This window comes from Choloepus didactylus, chromosome 18 (genome assembly GCF_015220235.1).
Source record: "Choloepus didactylus isolate mChoDid1 chromosome 18, mChoDid1.pri, whole genome shotgun sequence".
In the NCBI taxonomy this organism is placed as follows: Eukaryota; Metazoa; Chordata; class Mammalia; order Pilosa; family Megalonychidae; genus Choloepus; species Choloepus didactylus.
In genome coordinates, this window is record NC_051324.1 from 7105055 (window position 1) to 7131822 (window position 26768).

At 39.3% G+C, this 26768-nt stretch overlaps 1 protein-coding gene across 7 annotated transcripts in view; it reads right to left on the bottom strand.

The window, feature by feature from the left end:
* Positions 1-26768, bottom strand: part of DNAH9 (dynein axonemal heavy chain 9) — a 322619-nt gene that overhangs the window by 249898 nt on the left and 45953 nt on the right. For 5 of the 7 annotated variants that reach the window (XR_005212602.1, XM_037808448.1, XM_037808450.1 and 2 more), the window contains exons 12-17: positions 26265-26391; positions 22513-22768; positions 21223-21464; positions 15687-15822; positions 12003-12199; positions 11483-11907 (exon numbers count right to left, since the gene is read on the bottom strand). Coding sequence is in view for 6 of the 7 variants with exons in the window: in XM_037808448.1 (XP_037664376.1) it covers positions 11483-11907; positions 12003-12199; positions 15687-15822; positions 21223-21464; positions 22513-22768; positions 26265-26391 (1383 nt within the window). In the remaining variant the exon portion in view is untranslated. Of the gene's footprint in view, positions 1-11482; positions 11908-12002; positions 12200-15686; positions 15823-21222; positions 21465-22512; positions 22769-26264; positions 26392-26768 lie in introns of those variants that run through there. The other 2 variants (XM_037808451.1, XM_037808452.1) reach the window with 2 other exon arrangements.

Below are 26768 nucleotides of genomic sequence, written 5' to 3' on the forward strand. Positions count from 1 at the left end.
TATTTACAAAAATGGATATTAAATCATGGATCAAAGATGTTAAATGACTTGGCCACAGTCACATGTTTAGTAAGTGTCGAAATCAAACCCTGGAGATCTTAAGGTTCCATTTTGATTGATTTATGGGATGTGGGAGGCAAATGATTAAGCCCAGGGTCCCACAAGGAGAGGAGTCTAATAGGAGGCTACATATAATGTCAGGGTACCATAAGGGTGAACAATAAATAAACATGCTGCACAGAAAGAGACAACATGGAAACATGTCTGTCTTGACCTTGGCAATGAGTGGACTACCACAGGTTGTAGTCCAGGTGATTTGGGGTTGGTAGGGTCCTTTGAAGATTGGCCTTTCTGGAGGAATACAAATCAATTCCAACCCTCAAAGGGTTCCCACAGATAAAATTCTAAGAACATGATTAATTTTTAAAAAAATCACGAGATACACAAGGAAAGAAGTCACCATAAGAGGGAGCCAACAAAAAGAGCAAAATTAGAACCTCAAAGATTTTAGAAATTGGAATTCATATGCAGAATATAAGTTATATTTAATATGTTCAAAGGGCAAAAAAATCCTGTTTAGGTGACTTATTGCATTATTTCTTTCCCACATAGTGGTAGCAAATCCCTTCTCTGCAGTTTCTGGGACATCAATTTGAGACCAACTAGGAAAAGAACATCTTACTATATCAGTTTATACAGAAATGCTATTTTAGGAGTCAGTTTTCAAAAGCATAGATAGGTGACGTCATAAACATGGTGATGTAAAACAGCTACCGGAAACCTCTCCTCAGAGATTCAGCAAAACAAAAACAAAAAAAAAGGACAATTATCACTTGTTCCGAACTCTGGAGGAACGTAAAGACTGGAGAAGGATCCCACAAAAGCTGAATCAAAGAAAGAGAAAAATACCAGGTAGGAGACTTCTGTCCTGACCAGTTCTCTCCCCTCCCCCTCACTCTGCCCACGCAGCTCAGGAAGTGCCCAGAGGCAGCAGGTGGGGGCTCTCTCCCACCTCCCACCAGGGACAGACTATAAAATCTCTCACAGCAGTGAGACAGATCCCACCTATATCCAGACACAGAGAACCAAACCCACAGGGACCCACAGCAGGACTTAAGCCACTGAGGAGGGAGGAATATAAAAGGGCAACAAAGAAGAGTTTCCAAAATGGAGGATTAAGGAGGGAATGACAGACTCTTCCTCAAAAGCAGCAAGTAGCCAAGCAGAAACTGCCCAAATCAACCATTTGGGGATCCAGGGGACTGAGGAGGACATCTCAAGGCCCAGGTCTGTGAGGGACAGAGTCGGAAAACATGGACAGAGGCTGTGTTTCCAGCCTGGAGTCCTGGTGCTCATACCCACCCTTGAGGGAAACAGCAGCTGGAGCCCAATCCTTGACTGGGGGGTGGCTGTGGACTGGGGTGGCTCAGGGAATCCTCCACCACAAGTACAGTGTGGGTTACAGCCCAACACTGAGCCAGATTTTGGTGGAGAAGGGAGGGCACAGCAGCCCCACAGTTTCAGCCCCACCCGGTCAGAGGCTGCCAGGCTCCAGGAGGTAATTCAGCCCTACCTGGTCAGACTGCTGGACTCCAAGGAGGTAATTCAGCCCCACCCAGTCAGATGCTGCCAGGCTCCAGGAGGTAATTCAGCCCTACCTGGGCAGGCTGCTGGGTTCCAAGGAGGTAATTCAGCCTCACCCAGTCAGATGCTGCCAGGCTCCAGGAGGTAATTCAGCCCTACCTGGTCAGACTGCTGGGCTCCAAGGAGGTAATTCAGCCCCACCCAGTCAGATGCTGCCAGGCTCCAGGAAGTAAACAGCTTCTGAGGACAATTAAGACACCAAACAGCGCCATCTGCTGGGCATGTTGGAAAGTGCAGAGGAAAATTGCAGGGCTTTTCACAGCCTCTCCAGATCCTATCTCAGGCCCATCAGAGCTGGTCCACACCCCTTGCATGGGTACTCAGCCTGTTTTGTTTTGCTGAGAAACACGGACGGCTCTACTGTCAAAGAAGTACCCTAATACAAACCCAGGTAACAACTAAATCCTAGACAAGAGGGAGAAATTGACCTTCAGACTAGATCGATCAAGATATTCATATGACTAGATGACCAGATAGCAGTAAAAAATCAAAAGTCATAATAAAACTCAAGAAGAAATGGCCCAGTCAAAGGAACAGATGAAAAAAGTAGGAGGAGACACAGAATCTGAAACAACTAATCAAAGATGTGCAAACAAATCTCCTGAATCAATTCAAAGATGAAGGAAAGGATGTATAAAGAGATAAAGGATATTAAGAAGACAGTAGAAGAGCATTAAGAAGAATTTGAAAGAATACATACAAAAATAACAGACATTATGGAAATAAAAGACTCTGTAGATGAAATTAAAAATATATGGAGATATACATCAGCAGATTTGAAGAGGCAGAAGGTAGAATCAGCAGAGTTGAAGATAGGTTAACCAAATTTGAACAGACAAAAGAACAAATGGAGAAAACATTGGAAAAAATTTGAGCAAATTGAAGAATCCCAACATACTCCAAACAGAATAAATCCAAATAGATCCATTCCAAGACACATAGTAATCAAACTGTCAAATGCTGAAGAGAAGGAGAAAATTCTGTAAGCAGCAAGAGAAAAGTGATTCACTACATACAAGGGAAGCCAAGTAAGACTAAGTACTGACTTCTCATCAGATACCATGGAGGTGAGAAGGCAGTGGTATGATATGTTTAGGACACTGAAAGAGAAAAATTACCAGCCAAGAATTCTCTATCCAGCAAAGATGTCCTTCAAAAATGAGGGAGAGTTTAAAATATTCACAGATAAACAGAAACTGAGAGAGTCTGTTAATGAGACTGGCCCTACAAAAACTACTAAAGGGAGTTCTGTCAGCTGAAAAGAAAAGACAGCAGAGAGAGGTCTGGAGGAGGGTACAGAACTGAAGAGTATTTGTAAGGGTAACTTAAAGGATAAAAAGAGAGAGAGAGAAAAAATATATCTGACAAAAACCAAAGGATAAGATGGTTTAATTAAGAACTGCCTTTACAGTAATAACTTTGAATATTAATGGATTAAACTCCCCAACCAAAAGACAAAGATTGGCAGAATGGATTAAAAAATATGATCCATCTATTTGCTGTTTACAACAGACTCATCTTAGACTCAAAGATACAAACAGGTTGAAAGTGAAAAGATGGAAAAAAGATATTCCTTGCAAGTAGTAACAAAAAAAAGGTGGGGTGGCTGTACTAATATCAGACAAAATAGACTTTAAATGCAAAAATGTTATGAGATAAGGAAGGACATTGCATATTATTAAAAGGGGCAATTCACCAAGATGAAATAATAGTCATAAATACCTATGCTCCCAATCAAGGTGCCCCAAAGTACATATGGCAAACACTGGCAAAACTGAAGGGATTAATAGACAATTCTACCATAAAAGTGGGAGACTTCAACACACCACTCTGTCCAATAGATAGAGCATCTAAACAGAGGATCAATAAAGAAACAGAGAACCTAAATAATGTGATAAACGAACTAGTCCTAACAGACACATATAAAACATTGTGCCCCCAAACACCAAGATATACATTCTTCTCAAGTGCTTGTGGAACATTCTCCAGGATAGACCATAAGCTGGAGTACAGAACAGGTCTTAATAAATTTAAAAAGACTGAAAGTATCCAAAGCATTTTCTCTGATAATAATGGAATGAAGCTGAAAATCAATAACAAATGGAGAAATGGAAAATACACAAATACATGGAGGTTAAACAACACGCTGTTAAACAACAATGGGTCAAAGAAGACATTGCAAGAGAAATCAGCAAATATCTCAAGACAAATGACAACAAGAACACAACATATCAAAACTTACAGGATGCAGCAAAGGTATTGAATGATGGATTCAGAGACGTGACACAACTTATTGTGGTGGATAACATGAAAATTAAGGCCTGTGATGACACTATTTTGTGAAGGGAAACATAGAAAAGGCTTTTAATATGTGTCCTAGCAAGCAAAAATGAGCACACTGTACTAGACTAGCAAGTGATTCCTGAAGAAAAAAGGTAATAATTTTTGAAGGCCTTTACATCACCTTTAATACATGGTATGAAGAAACAAATCATTTTTAAGTTGACAGGTCAAAAGATGACTTAAGATCATCCTCTAATAAACATATTCTAAAACTGTAAACATGAATAAATAAAAGAAAAGCTGTAAGATTTGAGCAAGGAATGACAGTATAAAAATAAGCAGCAAGCAAATCTGTAAAATAATCAAGAAGATGTGTAAGTGAAAAATGAAATTAAAATTAAAAGCTTGGTGAATTATTTAAACAGGAGATTGGACAAATCTGAAAGAGAGAATTAGAATGCTGTATGATAGAAATAGAGAGGTTATGCAAACTGCAGTGCACAAAGACCAAAAAAAGGGGAAAAAAAGAGGAGTTTTTAAAAGATGTGGAAGATAGCGAGAAGATCTGCTCACAGATCTGCCATAAGTGTTCTAGAAGGAGATATCAGAGAGACTAGATAAGAGACAATATTTGAGATCATGGCTAGAATTTTCTTGAATTCCTGAAAGACACCAAATATAACATCAAGAAAGTCCAACAAATTCCAAATGGGATCAGTATAAAGAAATCCTCACATATATATTCATTAAGAAACTGCATATTACCAAAAAGTAAAAAAAAAAAATCTTAAAATTTGCTTCAAAAGAAAGATTTCTACAAAACAGAACAATTAGACTGACTGCTGACTACTTAGTAGTAGCAATGGGAGCCAAGACACAGTGGAATAATATATTTAAAAGATTCAGAGAAAATATCTGTTATCCTAGAATTCTCTCTTCAACAAAATCATTTTTTTTCAAGAAAAAGGGCAAAATAAAGAAATTTTCAGACAAAGACAGAATGAGAGGGTCCCACAAACAGACCCTTTCTAAAGGAAACACTAATGGCTAGACCTCAGGAAGAAGGTGTATAATGTAGAAAGGGATAATGAACAAAAATATTGCTGAATATGTGGGTAAATTTAAATATATGTTGGGTATATAAAAATAAAAATAAGGTACAATTTATAGCATTTAAATAAACAAGAGAGAACAAATCTCAATTATTAGGAATGATAGAATATAATTCAATGGGGGAACAATTGAGATCAAAGCATTCTAAGGTCTTACACTGGTTGTCAGGTAAGTAAAAACACCAATACATTTATTTTTTAAAGGATGCTTGTCAAAAAGCTGTTGTAACCACTAGAACAGTAGAACTAGATAGTACAACATCTAAACTAGCAGAGAGGGAAAAAAAAATTCACCAAAGGTAGGCAAGAAAGTAGAGGGATAAAGGGAAAAGAAGAACAAATTCAAAGTACACAATAAAATGGCAAAAATGAATCCAAACATAGCACAATAAATATTAATGAATGAAACTCTCCAGCTAAAAGATAAATATTGTTAAACTGGGTAAAAATAATTAAGTTCTATGCAGATTATAAAAGTCTTTCCTAATAAGGACACAGAAAGGTTGAAATTAAAAGGATTAAAAAAATGCGAAGAAAATATCCTACAAAAGAAAATTGGTTTAGCTATATTAATTTAAGACAAACCAGAATTTACTACAAGAACTATAACTAGCCTTAAAGAAGGTCATTAATATTTGGTAAAAAGGATCAATTTTCCAGGAAGATATAAAAAGTCAAACTCTGTTTGCCCATTATAACATTAACTTTTAAATATACGAAACAAAAAGTGGCAGAATTACAAGAAGAAATTGAAAGTCCACCATCAAGGGAGAAGATTTGTAACAAAATTATATTAGAGATTGATAAATTAAGCAAACTAAACAAAGTCAGTGAAGATACAGCAGATTTAACACAATTTACAAACTTGATTAAATAGGCATATACAGATCATTACACTCAGCAAAAACAGACCGTGGTGTAGTGTACAAATCCAATAAATTTCAAAAGCTGGTTTTTACATAGCTCACATTCTTTGATCACAATGCAATTAAATTAGAAATTAATAATAGAAATGTAACTAGAAAAATCCTGTGTTTGGAAATTTTTAAAAGCTAAACAAATCATAATGGATATTAAAAGATATTTAGAACTAAATGATAATGAAGATACTATATACTATAGTATTGTGGGATTTAGGAAAATTATACTTAGAAGGAAATTTATAATTTTAAATGTTAAAATTAAAAAGATAAAGAGGTTAAAATTAATAAGTAAAGCACCCCTCTTAAATTAGCATAAGAACAGCAGATTAAATCCAAAGAAAGAAGAAAGGTAATAATAAACATAAAAGAATAAATTATTGAAATCAAGATTAAACTATAATAAAGAAGGTCACAAGATTGTTCTGTGTTTAAGTGTCTGGCTAGAAATATCAAGAAAAGAAGCCAAAAAGTACAACTAAAAGTTAACAGAAATGTGAAGGAGGACATAATCACAGACTTACCACAGATTAAACAGGTAAGAGAGTATTAAAAATTTTATGATAATAATTTGAAGATTTACATGAAATGGATAAATTCCTAGAAAAAGGTGACTTACTAAAGTAACTCATCAAGGATTAGAAAACCTTAATCTCCCTATAACCATTAAAGAAATTGTGGGTAAAATTCCTCCCAGAGAAAAAAATACCAAGCCCAGATGACTCAATAGGAGATTTAAATCAGACTTTCAAGGCTCAGAGAATTCCAATCTTATGTCAACTCTTCCAGAGAATAAACAATAAGGATAACTTCCTAACCCACTTGATGAAACTAGCAAAAACATGATACCCAAATTAGACAAAGATAGTATAAGGCTAGTCTTCCCGAACAGAAATGCAGCAATGCTGAACAAAACATATGCAAATGAAATCAAGTAATATATATAGTATAAAAGACAATATTCATATTGGGTTTATCTCAGTTTAATATTAGAAATCAAATATATACTCACCATTTTAACATCTTGAGGAGAGAAACAAAATTATTTTAACTGAAGTACAAAAAGCATGTGCTAAAATTTAACATTTATTTATGCTAAACCTCTTAGCAAATTGGGAATAGAAGGGAACTTCTTTAATCAGATAAAGAGCATCCACAGAAATTCACAACAAATATTATACTGAATAATGAAATGTTGAAAGTGTGCCTTTTATTATTAGGAACAAGACAAGTATATCTGCCGTCACCACTTCTATTCAATGTTATATTAGAAGTCCTAGCCAGTGTGGTAAAATAAGAAATATAAATAAAATGCATAAAGACTGAGAAGGAAGAATTAAAGCTATCACAATGTGTAGATGACAACTATGTAACACGGCAAACCAAAAGGAGTATACAAAAAAATTATTAGAATTAATAAAATAAGTAAACTTAGCAGAGTTGCTGAATCCACCAAATCAATATACAAAAATTAATTCCACTTCCACAGAAAATATGATTTTAAAATATTATTTATACTAGGAACCAAAACATAAAGCACCAAGGGATAAATCTTAACAAAATCATGCAAATTATTTTAAAGGTAATGATTAAAAAATTTCATTGAAAGATAAAAAAGACAAATGGAAAGATAACACGTTCTTAGATAAGAAATCTCAATACCATAAAGACGTCAAATCTCCCTCTACTGATCTATAGTCACTACAAATAGTCAATATCCCAACAGATTTTTTTTCTTCTGTAAGTTGACTTTACAATATGCATGAAAAAGCAAGGGACTAGGAATTGTCGAGACATTGTGCAGGTAAAGGAACAGGGCGGGGACTTGCCCTGCCAAGTATCAAGACTTACTACAAAGCTATAGAAATTAGAAACTGCATGATATTAATGCAGTGATAGACAAGGGATTATTTGCATGTGAAAGATAAAATTATAAAACTTTTAGAAGAGAATCTAGGATGGCATCATTAGAATCTCAGGGCTAGAATGGATTTATTTAACAAGGAAAAAAAAAAAAGCCCAACATAAGGAAAATGATCAACACATTTGACTACATTAAACTTAAAAAACGATTCATCAAAGTACACATAAATGGAGTGAAGAGACAGGCCACAACATGGGAGACTATATTTGTAATACACACACAACTGGCAAAGGATTACATAGAGAATCTATTAGCAAGTCCTAAGAATCCAACAGGGAAAAAAAACAGTCGGACAGAAAGATGGGCAAGAGATATGAATAGGCATTTCACAGATGCAGAAACACGAAGACTCAACAAAAATATGAAAAAATGAGCCACCTTATTAATAATCAGAGCAATACAAAATAGGTACCACAATCAGATAGATCCCACTAAACCACCTTCAGAGTGGCCAACTTTAAACAGTTTGTCAACACCGAGAGGTAATGAGGATGTGGAGCTACAGGAACTTTCACACACGACTCTAACTGCCTTGGAGAGAGTTTGGCACTATGTGTATACTCTCTGACCCAGCAATTTCACTCTTAGGTGTATATGCCAGAGGAATCCTTGTCCATGTACACAAAGGTATATGTATAGGGGTGCTCAGAACTGCACTGTTGATATTGGCAAAACCATCAAAAACAATGCAGATGTTCACTGACCATCAGATGGTTAGCTAAACTGTGATACATTCATACAATGGAATACTCTACAGCCGTGAAAATGAATGGACCACTGCCACACTCCCAACGTAGAGGAATCACAAACACAGTGCTTAATGAAAGAAACAAGTCTTGGAAGAATATATAGTATAAAATACTGTTTCATTTTTATCAAGTTCTTCAATGCAGTGTGTGTGTGTGTGCATGCACACACACACACACACAATAAGCCATAAATTACAGCCTGGGGAAGAATATATCACATTCAGAGTAGGGGTTACTTCTAGCAGGGAGGGAGAGGAATATGATATGACTGGGGATGCAAGAGTAAGGAAATTTTAAAATATAAGTAATGTTCTGTTTTTTAAGCTGGGCGATGCAATTACAAGTATTTAATATTATTCTTTAAATTGCAAAAATGCTATATTTCATAAAAAAAAAATTTGTAGAGAGAGTATGGGAGAAAAAGAAGAGAAGAAAGCAAGTATAGACTATAAAGGAGAGCACACAAAAATGATGCTGTAGCTGGGGCCATGTTCCTGCCTCCTCTTTAAGACAGCAGATGCTTATATGCTGCTGAGAACAAAGGAAAAAACTGATACATTGGGAGGCAGGAAATATTTAAGGAGTTGAGTCCTTGAATAAATAAGAGAGTAAAGAAGCAGGATTTAGAAGAACAGAGACAGCTCATCCACTGTCCAGGTTAGGTAGCTGAAGGTCTGGCTTCAAATGCAGATAGACTTACAGACGTGTTGGTGAAAAGCTGAGTTAGTTATGATTGCTTATAATTTCTCAGTGAGATAATAAGCAGTTCAGAGGGGCAGAGAAGATATTAACAGTTTAAACAGAGAGAGAAAAACTCAAGCCTGGGAGAACTGGAAAGCACCCAAATGGCATATGCATGCCGAGGGCCTGCCTGAATCTTATGTTCATAAAGTAAATGTGAGACCAGTTGGAAGAATGCTTTGTTTCCCCTCATGATGGGGGTCACTGATGGGAAAGGGAGACTGAGAGCTAGGTGATAACTCTGTAAAGACAGGAAGAATGATTAAATTTTGGTAGGTGACTGGTGCAAGGACAGTCTGATAGAATTTGCTTCGGTGGAGTTGGGGATTTTGAGGGAGGACAGAGACGAGATGGTCTGGAAGCAGCACTCAACCCCCCTCCATGCCCAGCAGTAAGAGGGACACAGAGAAAAGTAAGTCTCCACTTGGGGGAGCTGCAGGGAAGCAGCGCCCTCACGGGACAGACAGGTTGGAATTAGCTCAAAAAAATGATGGAGGAGGATGTGAGGAACATCAGGCATTTGCTGCTGCTGCTGATCCTGAATTCCCACAGAAACCTGGAGAGGATGGGGGTGAGAACAGAGTCAGATTAGGGGATGTAAAGAGCTGAATGGGGATGAGAGTTCAGATCGGAAAGAGGAATGGATTTCCAGCAGTGAATGAAGAATATTAGACAAGAGCTAAATGGGATTAATCCTGACCTATTAAGGGAAAGTGGAAATCACATCATTACAAGGCATACAGTGGACACTGAACCAATGGTTTTTATTACTTGTATTTCTCATTTACCTAAACCTCAAGAACGCAACGAAACAGTCTCCTAAGGTGTAACAAATGAACTAGGTTTATGGAATCACTGACTGTTAAAGCTGGGAGGTGAATTAAAGGAATCTGGCTGTACTTGTCTTCTTTTGGAGATAAGGAAGTGTGGGTTCAAGGACAAGAACTCATCCCATTAAACCAACAGTTCTGTCCTCTGAAGCTTTACCTGCTAGAGGTCCATGGCTGCTGCTACACCACCCCATGTCCTTGGGTTACCCAGAGCTCCCAATGGAGAAGGACCACCCCACCCAGTGCTACATCCAAGGGCATCCCTGTCGCCACCACACCCCCGTCAGCCCTTCGTCTTCTTGCCTCTCAGTTCCTCAGTGAGTACAAAGTTTTTTATGAATGTGGAAGACTGGCTTCTTCTTAAAGGACACCTGGGAAACCCTATTTAAAACATCCCCACAGTGCTTTTCTAGAGTGACGGAACATTGCCTTTGCAGAGTCTCTGGGAGTTGACATGTAGACATAAATCCTCGACTTCACCACTGTCTGCTTATAGTTCTGGGTCACTGAACAGTTCAGCTGCAGTATTAAATGAGAGCAGCCCCCATCTCAGGGAGGGTCAGGTCGGCTCCCCTGTGGAATCAGGGGGCACACCAAAGTATGAGAGCCGAATGGGGGGACAATGGCTCCCCAGGAGGATGCTAAGCCAGCCCCAGGACCATGGATTCTGATGGTGGACAAGGCCAGGGCAAAGTGACCAGAGGACTGTTGACCGACTTCATTATTCCCAGATGATCCTCTGGATTAGAGAGCTCAGTACTGGGCTGGAGAGTAGAAGTTCATGACACAACAGACAAAATTTCAGACCCAGCCTGCCACACAGGTAGAATGGCACAGATAGGCGTGGGAGACAGTGGGGATTTAGTGGCTTCCACATTGCACAGCTTGACAATCTGAGACAAGGAGTAAGTGGTAGAAATAAAATCTAAAAGGCCCATTAGACCCCCTCTGCTTCCCAGGCTTAAAGAGATTTCACAGTTAGATATGTGAAGGGAGGCTGGATGTGCTATTATTGTATCTAACATTATTTACCTCTCACTGAGTGACTTTCACACACTGGGCACCAAATGGAAAATAAAACAAAGAGACCTTATCTGGTGAGCAAAGGAAATAGTAGGACTAAATTTACTGGAGGTGTCAAGAAGCCTGGAAATCCTAGCCAGCTGCTTTAATTTTTAATTTAACCGACTACCCCTTTGGGGAAAAAATAGGAAGATCAAAAACATGGCGCTCCCAGCAGTCTGGGATGCTGGCAGAAAGATAATAACAATTGAATTACCTGTTACTGACATAGTCAACAAGGTGCTGTTTAAACATGAGGCTCCACTTCTTAATTATATTCAGTAGGGATGCTTTAAAGGGGCGCACATCGATTTTCATCCAGCCGTCAAACACCTTGATGGGCTCCAGCCTGCACACCTCCTCATAGAGCTTTTCATAGGAATCGATCTGGACTTTAAACTGCTGGAGGAGGGGAGGAGCCTCTGGGATGCCGTCTTCTACAGGGGCCTCAATCTCCTCCGGGGTAAGGACATGCCCATACAACAGAAACTGACCCAGAATCTCCTTCCGGTCCTCCACGTAGAGGTAGGAATATTGGCTGAAGGTGTTCCGATAGCCACAGCAGAGCACTGTCATCTTCTGAACCCTTTCCATGAGCATGCTCCGCATGCTTGCCAAATCAGCCATGCTGTCCATATCGACCTGGGGGAGCAAGACAGCAGCAGGCAGTGTTACACCAGTCCTTGGCATGAAGTTTTAGATTTGGTTGGAGGGTAGGATGGTTGCAAATCCAGTACCTGATAGTGAGGGGGGTGGTCTTGTGGGGAAAGCCGCTGCACCAGAGATGATATCCCAAAAATGCTGGTGACAAGACCCTCTATAAGGTCGTAAAAGCCCCCTTTCACTCCAGGCTCCAAAGAGGGATAGAAAACCAATTCTGGAGTAGCTAAGCTCAATTGTGCTTCAAATATCGGGGTGAGTCCTGCCTTACACTCTGAAAAAAGTAAAATAAACAAAGCAAAAAGCATGAGTAAAGGAGGCAAAGTACAACATGGTTTTAAAAGCACTCAGAGCATTTCATTACATTAGAGAAGCTGTTCCTGGACTGGAAAATGGAAATGCAAAATTTGCTAACACCCTAGAAAAGGTGAGAGTGAATGTCTTTTGGCGTTTCACAACAGGGGAGCCACTGACATTTTGGATAAGCCAGTTCTTATGCAAGACTGTCCTGGGCAATGAGGGATCTCTGCTTTCTTTGTCTTCAGGGAGCTCATCCCAGTGGCTGATCAACCCAAACCTTTCCACGTTTCCACACCCCTCCTGAGGGACTATACAGCCCCTGGTTGAGAAGAGGTTGGTTTTGCAAAGCCAGTTTCTTGGAAGCAGCAGATTTCTTTTGGGCACAAACTATACAATTACACTGGCAGCTACTAGGTGAGCAGAGGTGTGCTTGTCTGTGGTTGTGTGGGCATGAAAAACCAAGGTAAGCCACACTCCTGCCAGGGCTGCTCTTTTTCTGTAAAAAATAGAACTTATTTTAATTCTGCAGCACTATAGTCATAAAAAATCTTAAAAACAGCATAATTAACAAATCCCTGATTACTTGCTAGACTAACTTGCTTTGTTAAATTTAAATCAAAACACAACATGGAGCAAGATGTTCCAAATACAAGCTAAATGCTTAAACTTTTACCAATAACCGCTTATTTCACAATATCTTTTTTATTTGATTGTAGAAAGATTTAGGAGACTATTATGTGCTAGGTACTGTGGGTGTTGGCACCTACTCAGGGAAATCCATTATCCCCTTCTTCCCTAGAAACCAAGTTATAACTGGGCATGTGGCTGAGCTTCCCAGTCTTACTTGTGGTGAGGTGTGGAAATGGGATTCTCTCACCAGTGCAATGTGGGAAGAAGTGAGGTGTGCCACCTCTGGGCTGGGGTTCTTGAGACAGCAAATGGGTCTCCTCCGTGCATTCCCTTTTTCTCTTCCACCGCCTGGAGCCTAGAGGTGGCAGTGACCCAGCTCGCCCACAGAAATGAGGACAAGGCCCTAGAGAATGGTGGGGCCACAGGATGGAAGGACCCTGTCTGTCCAACCTGCAACACTCACCTTGAACTCTCACTTGGGGGACAGAATTCTTTGTCTGTTAAGCCCTATTATTGTTATCGATGGAGTTTTTATTACCATAGCTTAGCCATCTGCCCTACCTAAAAAACTGTGGGATCCTCAAAGAAATGTAAGAACAGGGCTCTTCCTTCAAAATTGTAGGGATGATATGCATGCGTTATTGGACTCAAAAGAGTCCCATCAAATCCATATTCAACTTAAGGGCATGCAAATTTACCAACAGCACAAAAAACCCATAATATTATGGCTTGCATATATATAGCCTCTTGATATACTCTGTGTAAGAAAGGAATAAGTTTCGTTTTCACATAGAGACAGCATGGAATAAGGGAAATGGAGGCAAAACCAGTTTAAACAAGCCCCAGACAAAGAGAAGAGAGAATCTGCCTGATGTAAAGAGATATGAGGTAGTATCAGAGGCGGGAACTCACAGCAAAAAAAAATAAAAATTTGGGGGGGATTGGCTAATCAGTTCAAAATCTCAATAATGAGCTAGTTGGCTCTCTGGGATTGGCTGTACAAATTAAAATCTCAAAAGATGAATTAGTGTTCTGGGATAAGCTGTAACCTCTGTAGTACCCAGTCAATGGGGAAACGGGAGGGACTTGCGAATTAGGAGTAGGAGATTTAAAGATCGCCATTCTCTTCCTCTGGGCGCCAGCCTTCCGTGTGTTTGGCTGGACGCCCCATCTTGCAAGATCGTAAATAAATTCTTTTCTCCTCCAGAACCGAGAGAGCGTTTATTTCCTTACAGGTACCGCTTTATTTCCGACACTCTGCATTACTCTATGCATTATATATTTATAAATTCATAGCTAGTGTTGCTTATAGGTTAAAGGATTTAAAGAATTTTCAAGAATATTTTGACTATATGAGATTTTTGTCCCATGTGCTGAAATGAAAACCTAATTCCTATGTTAGAAGCAATGCCACCATGATTACCATAAAAGGAAGATTGTCCTGGTTCCACAACTGTGGTACAAGTCAAGTCACTTTATGAGTTAAGAGGAGGCCAAACGTTTCTGGATAGAGTGTTGGCAGGATTTGGATTCTAAAAGATCACAGGGAGGCCTGCCCAAGTCATGGGGAAGGTATTGGCTTGACCCCACACCAGAAGGTAAGAAACAGAAGCTGGTCATGGAACAATAAAGCCATGTAGCTGGGCTATCACAAGGGGTCACTTTGATTTTCTTCTTCTCAGAAGCTACCCATTTTAGGTCCTGCACCCTCCCTCGGATAACCAGTGCCTTTTTAGTTTACTTGTTGCTCAGCCAGCTGCGAAGCCCACTGAAGGGAGAATCTGAAGAACCTCTTACAGTTTGAGGAAAATGCATTCCCCTGCCCTCCCATTTCCCTGAAGGGAGGCAACTTTGGTAATCTTGGAGAAACACTCCCAGCCCCTCCCACCTTTCCCTTGCTCCCACTCCGTCTTTCCCATGAGAGGATAAGGAGCGACTGAAGGCCCACCTATTGGAACTCTGCTTCTGGTTTGTTTCTTTGGGTTGGACTTGACATCTTAAACTCGCATCTCACTTTTATCCTCCGGCTTCAAAATATTCAACTCCGCTTTTCCATTTTGACTAAACCTTCTATATGGCCCTTGCTAAGCTCTTCAGAATCTACCAGAATGTGAAGTTTTCATTCAACTTTTTGTCCTGGACTCTCTTGCCCCTTCTATCACATAGCTAAGTTTAGCCCTTACTATATTATCTTTCAGTCGGTGCACCTCACCTCAGGTTACCCACCATAAATTCAGAGCCCTCAACTATCTTTTAACAGCTTCAAGGAATGCACGAACTTCTTAACATTTCCTTTCCTTCTGAAAGCTACCTCCTCCCCCTGCTTCTTTCTGACTCCCTTTCAAAGAGAAAAGAATTCTGTTCTTCCATTCAGCCTGGCTACAACGAACCTCCCTGCATTCTCAGAAGGCCACAGAGATAAAGTACTGGAAGCCCGAAGGCTCAACATGTCTCTCTCCCATGGCCATGTGTCAAGTCCACATGAAGCCACCATTGCTAATTATGCTTCCTGTTGCTCCAACTTAGTCCCTCCTCTCTACTGAGGCTTGACTGAGATTGAATTAGCTTTTGTGTTTTTGCTTTTGTGATGGTGTTCACTGTCTTACAGCCGGGTTTACCGCCTGCATTTTAAAGAGTCAGAAGTCTTTTCTCTTTCAACGATTTAGAAACTCAATACCTTTGCTATTGTACAGGGTATCATTCACAAAAAGTCTTTTTCTTATATAGGCACAATGTTTTGGGAAAAATCACAGAGCCCTCAATTTCATTTTGATTTTACTCAACAGATGCTGGTACTGTTATTTTTCCCATTTCCATAAGCTGGTAAGTACCAGTATTTTCCAGGAGATACTCGAGGGAGCACTCAATGGCAAGAAAGAATCCATCCAGTAACATATCATCAAGGTAGTTAACATAAGTTTTCCAGATGGTGGATGTTGGGTCTGCTGAAAACAAATCCAAGTTTTCCTACAAAAGGAAAAAGAAAGGATGTAAACCGTGTTTAATAAAATGAAAGAACTGGTGGAGTCATCATTAATAGGAATGCAAACAACATAAGGAGGGAAAAATTATTCTTGTGAAGAATTTGCTACTACATGTGTATATGGGGTCCCATCTTGTCTTTGAAGAAGGAGACTGGGGACTGGCCACCTTCTTAGGAGGATGCCGTCAGACACAGCATGTGTGCTTCATAAATGCTGGTCGATGGGCTGTGAAGGAAGTGGCACCAAAGCAGAAATTAGGATAAGCAGAGGAAGGACTATTGAGGGTAGAGGGAACTATGATTCAGGGTTTCTAAGAAATTTGGGGTTCATGGAGGTAAAGCATTTTCTGAATAATCCTCAGAGGTGAGCTGGAGTGTTTGGTTGTTGGCATTTAATAGTAACTAAAATAGAAAACATTAACTCATACATAAACAAATGCATTCTCTCTCTTTCTTCCTCTCTTTCTGTCTGCTGCTCCCTTTTCCTCTTTACTTTTCTTTGACTTGATATAGTCCCTGATTTGAAGCCCAAGCATCACCAGTGTAACAGGGTTTGGGCTTCTAGGAGAAGGAGACTAAATACTAACTTACGGCAAGTACAGACATTCCATTTACTCATCATCATTTTCATTCCTGAGACTTTTTAAAGCAACTTTCCATTTATCTTGTACCCTCAAGGAAAGTAGAAACTTGTAGAAGTAACTTTTCTAGATAACACACACTTATCCCTCTAGGAAACACTGTTATGTTGTAAATAGTGCCACTGGATTTAAACAATATTTCCTACCTTATAGTAACAAAACTGTAAAAATGCTAAAATGCATTACCTGGTCCTTTCCTTCTTATGTAGGCTTAAGATTTGATTAATACTTAAAGTCCACCATTATGAAAATCACCCACACAGTGAAAATATAGAGCTGTTCTCTGGTCTTATTAAGATTTGTATGCCTGTTTGCCTCTACAATAAATAACTTTTGGGTTTTATGACTGCTTTGTATAGTTTTTCTATCTCCACCCTATTCTCAAGCTATCAAGACAGCTGTCTATACCTTCCATGTTCATTTACTACTTCAAATCTGCTGTGTCCTAAGGAACAAACTGGTTGGAATTATCTGCGATGTAAAAATAAATAGCTCGGGTTTCTGATTCTAGCCAATATAGAGTAATGACTTACCCTTCTGCCAGAAATAGCTATAGAACTGGATAAAATATATAAATTAATTGCTTGGGGCAAATGGATAACAGGCAGCACAGAGATGTGATCACTGACAGAAGGCAAATACTAAAGGTGAGCTTCAAAACCACATGGCTTTCTACCTGGGCACAGGGAAGGGGAGCCCAATCAAAGCAACAGTCCTTCTGGACAGAGAAGACAGAAATTGTGGGGTTTGGGGAAACTGAGGTGGCTAGGTCTTCTTGAGTCTTTGACAAAGTATCAAGCTATACATGTGTAGAGCAAGATTCTGCAAGACCCAGAGAGAACAGCTGCTGGAGTGCTTTGAGCTCAATAGGGATTTTGTAGTTTACATAGTGCTGGAAGATGTTAGCTTCTGATCACAAATAATGGAAAGACCTTGCTAACAACGCAGGAATTCAGTTGAGACCCCAGAAGTGCCATGCTTTAGGATTAGAGCTGCTCTATTCTGGCATAAGGACTCTTTAAGCTTAATGGGGAATCTGCAGGATTAAACTTATCCACCAGTAAATTAACTGCCTGCCAAAACAAAACACTCTTTAAAGGAAATAACATCCAGATTCTCAAGAAGCATTCAACATGCCTAGCACACACACACAAAATTACTAGACATGCAATGAAGCAGAACAATGTGACATTTAACCAAGAGAGAAACGGTCACTAAAAACATTCAGAAAACAGTATGGGTAGTGTGCCGGTTTGTATAATTATGTCACCCAGAAAAAGCCATATTCTTTAACCCATTCTTTTGGGGGCAGATGTATTAGTGTGGATTGGGTTGGAACCTATTGTTTCAGTGTCCATGGAGATGTGACCCACCCAACTGTAGGTGATAACTCTGGACAATTTCCATGGAGGTGTGGCCCTGCCCATTCAGCATGGGCCTTGTTTAGCTTACTGGAGCACTACATAAGGTCAGACATAGCTAGCTGGAGCTGAGGCAGACATTTTGAAGATGGCCACTGGAAGCTGATGCAAACATTTTGGAGAACGCCATTTTGAAATGCAACCTAGGAGCAAGCAGATGCCAGCCACATGCCTTCCCAGCTAACAGAGATTTTCTGGATGCCAATGGCCTTTCTCCAGTGAAGGTACCCTTTGTTGATGGACACTTTATGGCCTTAACACCATAACTGTATAACCAAATAAACCCCCTTTATAAAAGCCAATCCATTTCTGGTGTTTTGCATTCCGGCAGCATTAGCAAACCAGAACGGGAAGGTTCCTCATTTCATAGCTGTCATATTAAGCCTAGAATGCCTAGCTTCTAGACTTATTTTATTTGAGATGAACTGTGTTACGAGTTCTACACTAAAAACTACAAAACCTTGCAGAGAGAAATTAGAGAGACCTAAATAAGTGGAAAGACATGCCATGTTCATGGATTGCTATATTTAATATTGTTAAGATCTTTATCTTCCCCAGATTTAATGCAATCCCAATCAAAATCACACTTTGCTTTTTCTAGAAACTGACAAGCTGAATCTAAAACTTAGGTGGATGTGCAAAGAACCTAGAATAGCTAAAACAATCTTGAAAAAGAGAAACTAAGTTGGGAGACTTATAGTACCTGATTTCAAGATTTATTAACAAAGTTACAATAATCAAGAGAGCATGGTAATGGCAAGATAGATCAATAGACAAATGGAACAAAATAAAAAGTCTGTAAATAGATTCACATTTCTAGAGTTAATTGATTTTCAACAAAGGCACCAAAACAATTCAACAGAGAAAAGTCTTTAAAATATGACATTTGAAAAACTGAATGTAAAGCAATGAACTCAATCTCTGTATCACCTCCTAAACAAAATAATTCAAGACAGATTGCAGACGTAACTGTAAAAGCTAAAATTATAAAGCTTCCAAAACAAAATATAGAGTATCTTTGCAATCTTGAGGTAAGCAAAGTTTCCTAGATAGCATTTAAAAACACAAACCTTAACAGGAAAAAAGATGAAGTTGCCTACACCAAAATTTAAAACTGCTTCTCTTCAAAATTTACCATTAAGACGATTAATAGATAAGTCACAGACTTGGAGAAAATATTCCCAGTACACATACCTGACAAAGGACCTATATCCAGAAGACATAAAGAACTTCTAGAACCTAACACAGAGACAAACAACCTAATTTAAAAACTGGCAAAAGACTCAAAAGCACACTTGATAAACAAAGACACACAATTGGCCAATAAACACATGAAAAAGTTCTCAACAGAATAAGCTGTCAGAAAAATACAAATTAAAACCTCAATGTAAACACACACACACACACACACACACACACACACACACATTTGAATAGAAAATGACCAAAAGGAAATATTCCATTCATTCATTCAACACATTCAACATGTATTTATTGAGAATCTACTAGGTGTCACTAATAAGCAAAAAAAAAAGAGAGAGACAAAAACCCCTTCCATTCTTGGAGCTTCTGTTCAATGGTTTTCATGAAAAATATTTAAATTACCAAAATATGAATATTATTCAAGGCCTAATTACTAATTGTTCAGTGTCTGGCCTAAGGGGCCCTCCTGACTAAAATGGAGGTTGTATAGTGTGTTGGATAAATGCTCTGCCTCAAATTTATCTGGGGGTTTGAGGCAGTGAATTTAATTCCTCTCTGCCTTGCTTTCCTCAGCAAAAAAGTAGGAATGAGAGTGCCTATAATTTTATAAGAATTAAATTAACTAACACCTAGAACGTTACTAGGCATGTGGTAGATGGTAAATAAATGTAACTTACTATTATTGTGTTGTAATAAGAATTTTTATTAAAATGCCTGGACTTTTAAAGCAACTTCTGTGACAAGTATTTTGGCTTAAGACCATTTTGGTTATTTCTTGTTGACCACTGGACAACTAAAATGTTATAGTATGTATTTTTTTCCAGGTTACTGTGTTTGCTCACTGATTAGGCAATTTATTAACCAAATGTTCTCTCATTCTGACTTTCAAGAGAATAGTTTTGAGCATTGTCATTACATAGATATAGATAGATGACAAATAGATTCTATAGAAAATGATGATAATGGTCAATCGATCAATGGACAGTGGATAGATAGTATAGATAAATAGAAAGGTAGGCAGGTAGGTAGATTGAGGATGGATAGATAGATAGATAGATAGACAGACAGATAGATAAACAAATTTTAAACCTTTAAAATCTTGAATAGTTTCTTATCCTGGCCTACTGATTTTCTTCTAATGACAGCTACTATATCTTGCATTTTTATGATATTCAGTAAAGCACCTAGGGCAGTTTTTGAAATTCTGCTGATGGTGGATGGATGGTTGGGTTCTAGGATGGATGGCTGGCTGGCTGAAAGATGAATGAAAGATGGATAAAAAAAAATGGATGTTTGGGCTCCACACTAGGTCTACTGAATTACTGGATATGGGACCAGAGGAGGTTAAAAATAAATCAAGTTGAAGAATACTTTATCTCCAAAGCCATGATTTCAGCAATTATCCAACTCACCTAACTTCCGGTCATCATTAGTGCTCAAGGCTCAACAATTTTCTTGTGCTTCAAACCCTAGATAACAACCGTGATTCATTACTGACTTCACATATGAAATCAACCTGTCAGATGGTCCTATGGCTACTTCAGTAGGATCAGGGCTGGTGGCCATTTATAGCCTTCTTTCTTTTGTTCTCCATGAAGCATTAGTCTTTGACGGGGAGGCATGAGGGTGCCCTGAGTACAATGCAGGGAGGAGCCTTATTGCATGAAGTGCAGCACTCTGCATGCTTTCTTCTCCTTCCCCAATGCAGGTAGGGATATGATGGTAATCTCTCATCTCTCCAGATTCTATAGAGCTAGTTTATGAGGATGATGCTAGAAGACCATAAATGTGGGGAAGGAAAAATGAGGGGATAAGTACTGCAATGGATAGCAGGGTTCTCTCCTTGGCCATCACCTATCCACTGGGGTTTGGTGTGGGATTTAAATCATGTGATGACTAAGGGGTGTTGCCATTAAAGAGTTTTAATTTTGACACTGATGCCAGCATGTGACTTTTTACTCACTCTGTTCTTTTGCTATCAGCATAAACATCTCTCCCTGCCTGCAGAAGCCACGTTATCTACTGATTGTTCTCATTTCCAAACCACTTCTCATTCCCAAGCTCACTTCTTGATGCTTTCCCTATACTCATGGCATACAAGTCTGAGAAGAGTTATTACCTGAACAAGGGCATGAATCTTAAGGCCAGATTCTTGGATGAGATTGTAATATTTTTCCTTTCGATCATGTTGATCATCCAGAGAGAGAAGGCATTCCTTTTTCCCATCTTTTCTCTTAAATATTGGAGACACCCATGTTTTCATGATGTTTTGAATCTCTTCCACATTGTCTTTAGTTTTCTGAATTCTTTGTTCAAGATTGTGAATACTGTTGGTGATTTGATTGACATAATCCCAAATGCCTGCTCATCAGAAGAAATATAATTGATTTAAATAGCTTACAGCTAAAGGACTAGTTGCTAGATGGTGGGCTTTAAAAGACTTCTTCTGCAAAGGTTACTTCACTACCATCAGAGCCTTTACCATGACCTGAATTATGGGGGAAGAGAGACAAAGAAGGGATGTAGGGATGTTTACCTCCCTGCATGCGAGACGTGGTATAGGAGCTGGGACACACAATTTTACATCCCGATACCAGTGCAATTTGATGACTATATTTGGATTATTGGTCTTTATTTTTTTTTTTTTTTTTAGCACTTTCACTGTGTTTGGTTGAAAATGTCATTCCCTCTTATATATGGAATAAAGTTCTAAGTCCTTTAATATGGCATTCAAAGACTTTCATAAGTTGACTGTGACCTTCTTTTCAAACTTTAACTCTTCTGAGGAACCTACTTCAAATTAATCTCCCTCTCCTGTGATTCATCACACTTTACTTTAAGCTCTAATTTTAGCCTGTCTTGTATGATGTATTTGTGCACATGTCTGTTGCCCCACCTAAATGTGAGCTTTTTGAGGGAAGGAGCCATGCCTCTTGCACCTCATATTCCCCACACTGCCTCACATGGTTTCTGCATGTGCTTATCAGTCAATGAAGTTTCACCGAACTGAAACGGGGGATACAGGAGAAATAAATGCGTAGCCTCTCCTCCCCTTAAGAGGCTTATAATCTACTTAAGGAAATTATGTAACAATGATAATATAATAAAAGCTCTCATTCATCAAGCACCCAATATATTTCTAGAGACTGTGGGAGATCTCATGCAACCCCTGAGACTCACAAAGCACATAGCAGCGAAATTTTCTAAATCTACAAATCATATCCAAAGAGGAAGAGGAATATCAACTCTCTCTGTCTTCTCTATATTGGATACATGCCTGGGGAGAGAATAGACTTGTGTTTCAATCATCTAAAAACCAGATTACCAGGGAATAACTTGAGGTTCTGTCAACTTCATTAGACCACTGACTCCCAACATTTTTCCTAGTCTCCAGTTGGGGCCCACTTACCTTCTGTTTTCCAGTTCAGAGTCTCCTCTGCAGCTCTCAGGCGGAGATCAATACTGTGCAGCTCACCCTCCACTAAAGGAAATTCCACCTCTAGCAGAGTTTTCGTCACCTTGTTGTACCAACTTGCCATCAACTCCAAATTAGCCACGAGCTGTCGATAGAATTCCCTGGAGGAGAACAAGGCCGCTGCCGTCTCCGGAATGTGCTTCGTCTCCCTGGGTTCCAGGTAACTCATTTCTTTCAGCACTGAAATCAGCTGGGGGAAGAGAATCAACCCCAGGGGCTGGAACTCAGTGACAGGGAATATCAGTCCACACCTGGAAAGCCCCAGGGGACCCAAAGGCCTTCTGGGGCCCTTCTGAACTTGTGCTCCTACAGTTCCTTAAATCTAGTCTCAGGGAAGGGAACTCCAGAGCATTAAGCAGAGGGAAGATGACTCAGAAAGCAGCAAAGTTACCAAATCTGTAAATCACAAACAGAGTGCAAGAAGAGGAAAATCTGAGAATGGAGACCACAGCGGGAGGGGAGTGGGGCCCTGCCTTCCACGCTTTGGGCCTGTGGCTGAGGAAATAACAGGCTCGTGCTGACCCCGCCAGTTCCTTCGAGAGGGTGTACCGAGAGAGGATCATCAGGCCTGGGAACACCATCTACATGAGGGGCCCCAAATTAAACTGGTATCATCTCCAAATGAGGTCATACTTATCGCCAGAGAGAAACAGGGACAGGACCGAGAGGAGATTACCCTTTTGTAAATTTAATGGTTAAATACAATGATTTCAAATATCCCACACTTTCTCTAACCCTGTGCTGGCATTTCACTCAGGAAATGGAAGTCACCCAGGCCTCTCTGAACTTCTGTGGGGCCCTGAGTTTAGTGGCAACTGCAGAAGTGAGAAACCAAGCAGACATTGTCCAGTGAAACGACAGAGAGGCTTTTAGCATGGTTTTAAGGCACCCTCTTCATCCCTTGCTTATTATTGTTGTGCTTATATCTAAGCGACAAGGACTGATGTGTGTATGTGTAAGGGAAGAGACACATACAAAGCCACGGATCCTCCTCCCACTACCCCCACTCTTGCTTCCATATAATGACACTGGGCTCCTAGCTCTCCTTCTAATAGCTAGCCAGTTAGCTCTTCATTGTGGACCCACCAACGCTACTCAAGGTTAAGACAAGCACTAACTATTTTTCAGTAGAGGGTGGGGAGATGAACTCAGTCCCCTAGTTCACTTGCAACAAGCTCTAGATTGATATTAAAAATTTAAACAAAAAAAATGAAAGAAAACAAAAACTTAAAAGAAAGTATGTGTGAATGGAATATTATTTGGCCATAAAAAAGAATGAAGTTCTGATACATGCTAGAACTTGGATGAAACTTGGAAGCATTATGTTGAGCAAAATAAGCCAGACACAAAGGACAACTATTGTACAACTCCACTTTTATGAAATATCCAGAATAGGCAAATTCATAGAGGCAAAAAGCAGACTAGAAATTACCAGGGATCGAAGGAAAGGGGAAATGGGGAGTTTTTGTTTAATGTATATAGAGTTTCTGTTTGAGGTGATGAAAAACTTATGGAAATAGATAGTGTTGATGGTAGCACAACATTGTGAATGTAATTAATACCACTGAAATGTACGCTTAAAGTGGTTAAAATGGGAATTTTGACAGTAATCAAATAAATACAAATTAAAGCAACACTGAGTTTTTTTTAGTTCATCAGGCTAGAAGTTATTTGGAAAAATGAACAATATTGTATCTTGCTGGCAGCAGAATAACTGGGTCCCATATTTCTGATGAAAAAGTTGTTAATATACACAAAAACTCTCAAAATGTGAATACTCTTCAACCTAGAAATCCATTTCTAGGCATTTATCCTAAAGAAATAATCTAGAACGGATGCAACAGTTTAACTAGGAATGTTTATTGTAGCACTATTTATACCACATTTTGTCCAATTTAGGATGTCAGCAACTGTAAGATTCACTATTATTTTATATTCAACTAAGGAAGAAAGAAAAATACAGCTTATTAAACTATATGACACATTCCAATTTCAGGGATGGTAAAATTCTAAGATGCACAATAAAAAAAGTGCATCTTAGAATCAATGAAATACACACTGATGAAACTAGAAAATAATTTAAATGCCCAATAATGGGCCATTTAAATAGTGTAAGCAAATAATTTACATAAATTTAAATAAAATATATTTTAATCTATACAGTTCTTATCCTGTCTCCAGAGAGGCAACCTGGCAGTTGTGTCCCTCTAGACTGATACATGCATATTTTTAATAGACCAGCTATTGCCATATTGTTTGAAGTTGGAAGTCAAGGCAAGGGTGTTCATAGTTCGTTTGACTTGTTATGTTTGCAGTTAGCTGCCCTACATTACTTGTGAGTTGAACTCACATTATAGTTTAGGTATTTAGTTCTCCCCCTTTTCCTTTCTTCTCTTGCTCCTTTCCTCTCCCTCCTTTCCCTTCTATCATGTACAGACTGTAAAGCTCCTACTAGGTGCTACACATTGAGGCAGATATGAGTCCTTACCCTTGAACTGTATAGGGAGGAGAGGCCCATCTTCAATATTATCTTATAAACAAGGACTCAGTTACTCCATATATAACATCTAGACTGTGGCCTACGTGGTAATCCAGATATGCATCTCTTTGGGCATTTAATATGCGATATGGCTCACAGTTGAGTCCTGATAAAATTATCCCAAGGACTTACATGAGTTAAATGACAGACCCATGTCTTCCCAAAATGAAGAAATGGATCCTCCAACTCCCTTTGTTGCCTTTGATACCAGGGGGAACTGATGCTCTACTTACACAGCAATTTTCTCAAAAGACACCAATGTGCTGTCAACTTGGCTTGAAGCTCTTTCTAAAGTGCATTCCGGGAGAACATGCCATCAGGGCAGAAGTAGGTGACTGGTTTTAACTTAATGTAGCCAGTACATTCATTTTTGGTTTTTTTTTTTTTTTTTTTTTTTTTTAGCTGAAAGATGAACTTCCTAAAATGAACTAACTTATGGTCATTGTTTTCTTCAACATTAAACTCTCTATGGCTGGTACAGGCCATTGATCTTCAACCTTTTGATCATCTAGAACAGGGTTCCTCAACTCAGCACCACCAACATTTGGGGCTGGATAACTGCTGTGGGGGGGGGTGTCCTGTGCACTGCAGGAAGTTTAGCAGCATCCCTGGTCTCTATCCCCAAGAAACTAGCAGTGCCCTCTTTTCTCCAGTTGTGACAAGCAAAATATCTCCAGGGGGGCAAATCACCCCCAATTGAGAACCACTAATCTAGAGTCTTCTTTCCAAAGCTACTCCTCTGGGATTTACCATACACTATCTAAAACAAAGAGATTTTTACATCCTTGGGTTCTAGCCCTCCAACTAGGTTGTGGGTTCCTTGACTGCAGGAACCAGATCTCACACTTCTTTCATCTCCAGCATCTAGTTCACAGCCTTTACATGGACTATGCTTGATACTAAGTGATCACGGATATTTTGCAATATTTCTTGCTATGTGAAATCAAAGCATACATACTAGATAGTCCTGGAGAAGAAAGTGAGAATGCACTACACCTCAGAATTCATCCCAAAGAAGAAATCCAGGTGCAAATTCTTTTGAGCATCTTTTACATAGTCTTAAACGAATAAGCAAACTTTTGCCTTTGAAATCAGCAGAGTTAAACTCTTCAGGAACCCAAAAGAAGGTTACTATGGCCCGACCTACCTGTGGGTTAAAGTTGACAGTGATTTGCTTTGTCTCTGGATCACGTCTCAGAAGTGGCAGGGAGAGGTTGTACTGTGACTTCTCTGATACTGTCTGACACCAGTCCTCATAAAGTCTTGCCTCATACCTGCAAGGATCAGAGACAAGCACCCCCTCATAAGCATCCTCCTACTCCCCAATACCTGGTTATGATCTAGAACACTAACAGAAGATACAAGCCATAAAATACTTGAACATATTCTCAAGTCAAAGTCATTGACCCTGATAGGAATGACAGCTCCTGTGGGTAACCATTCAATTCTAAAGGTGGCATAGCTTAAATCAGAGGAGAGTAGCAAGAGAGACTTCATAGGATTGTTTGGGGGATGAAGGGAAGTTGGAATTAGCCTCAGGAAAAAATGGAAGACATTACTGGGTAAGATTTGCGTTCACACTAATCTTCAGCCGCTCAAAGTCCATTCAGTCATTGCACATTTGCTGAGCTCCTGCCCTAGGCTGGACTTG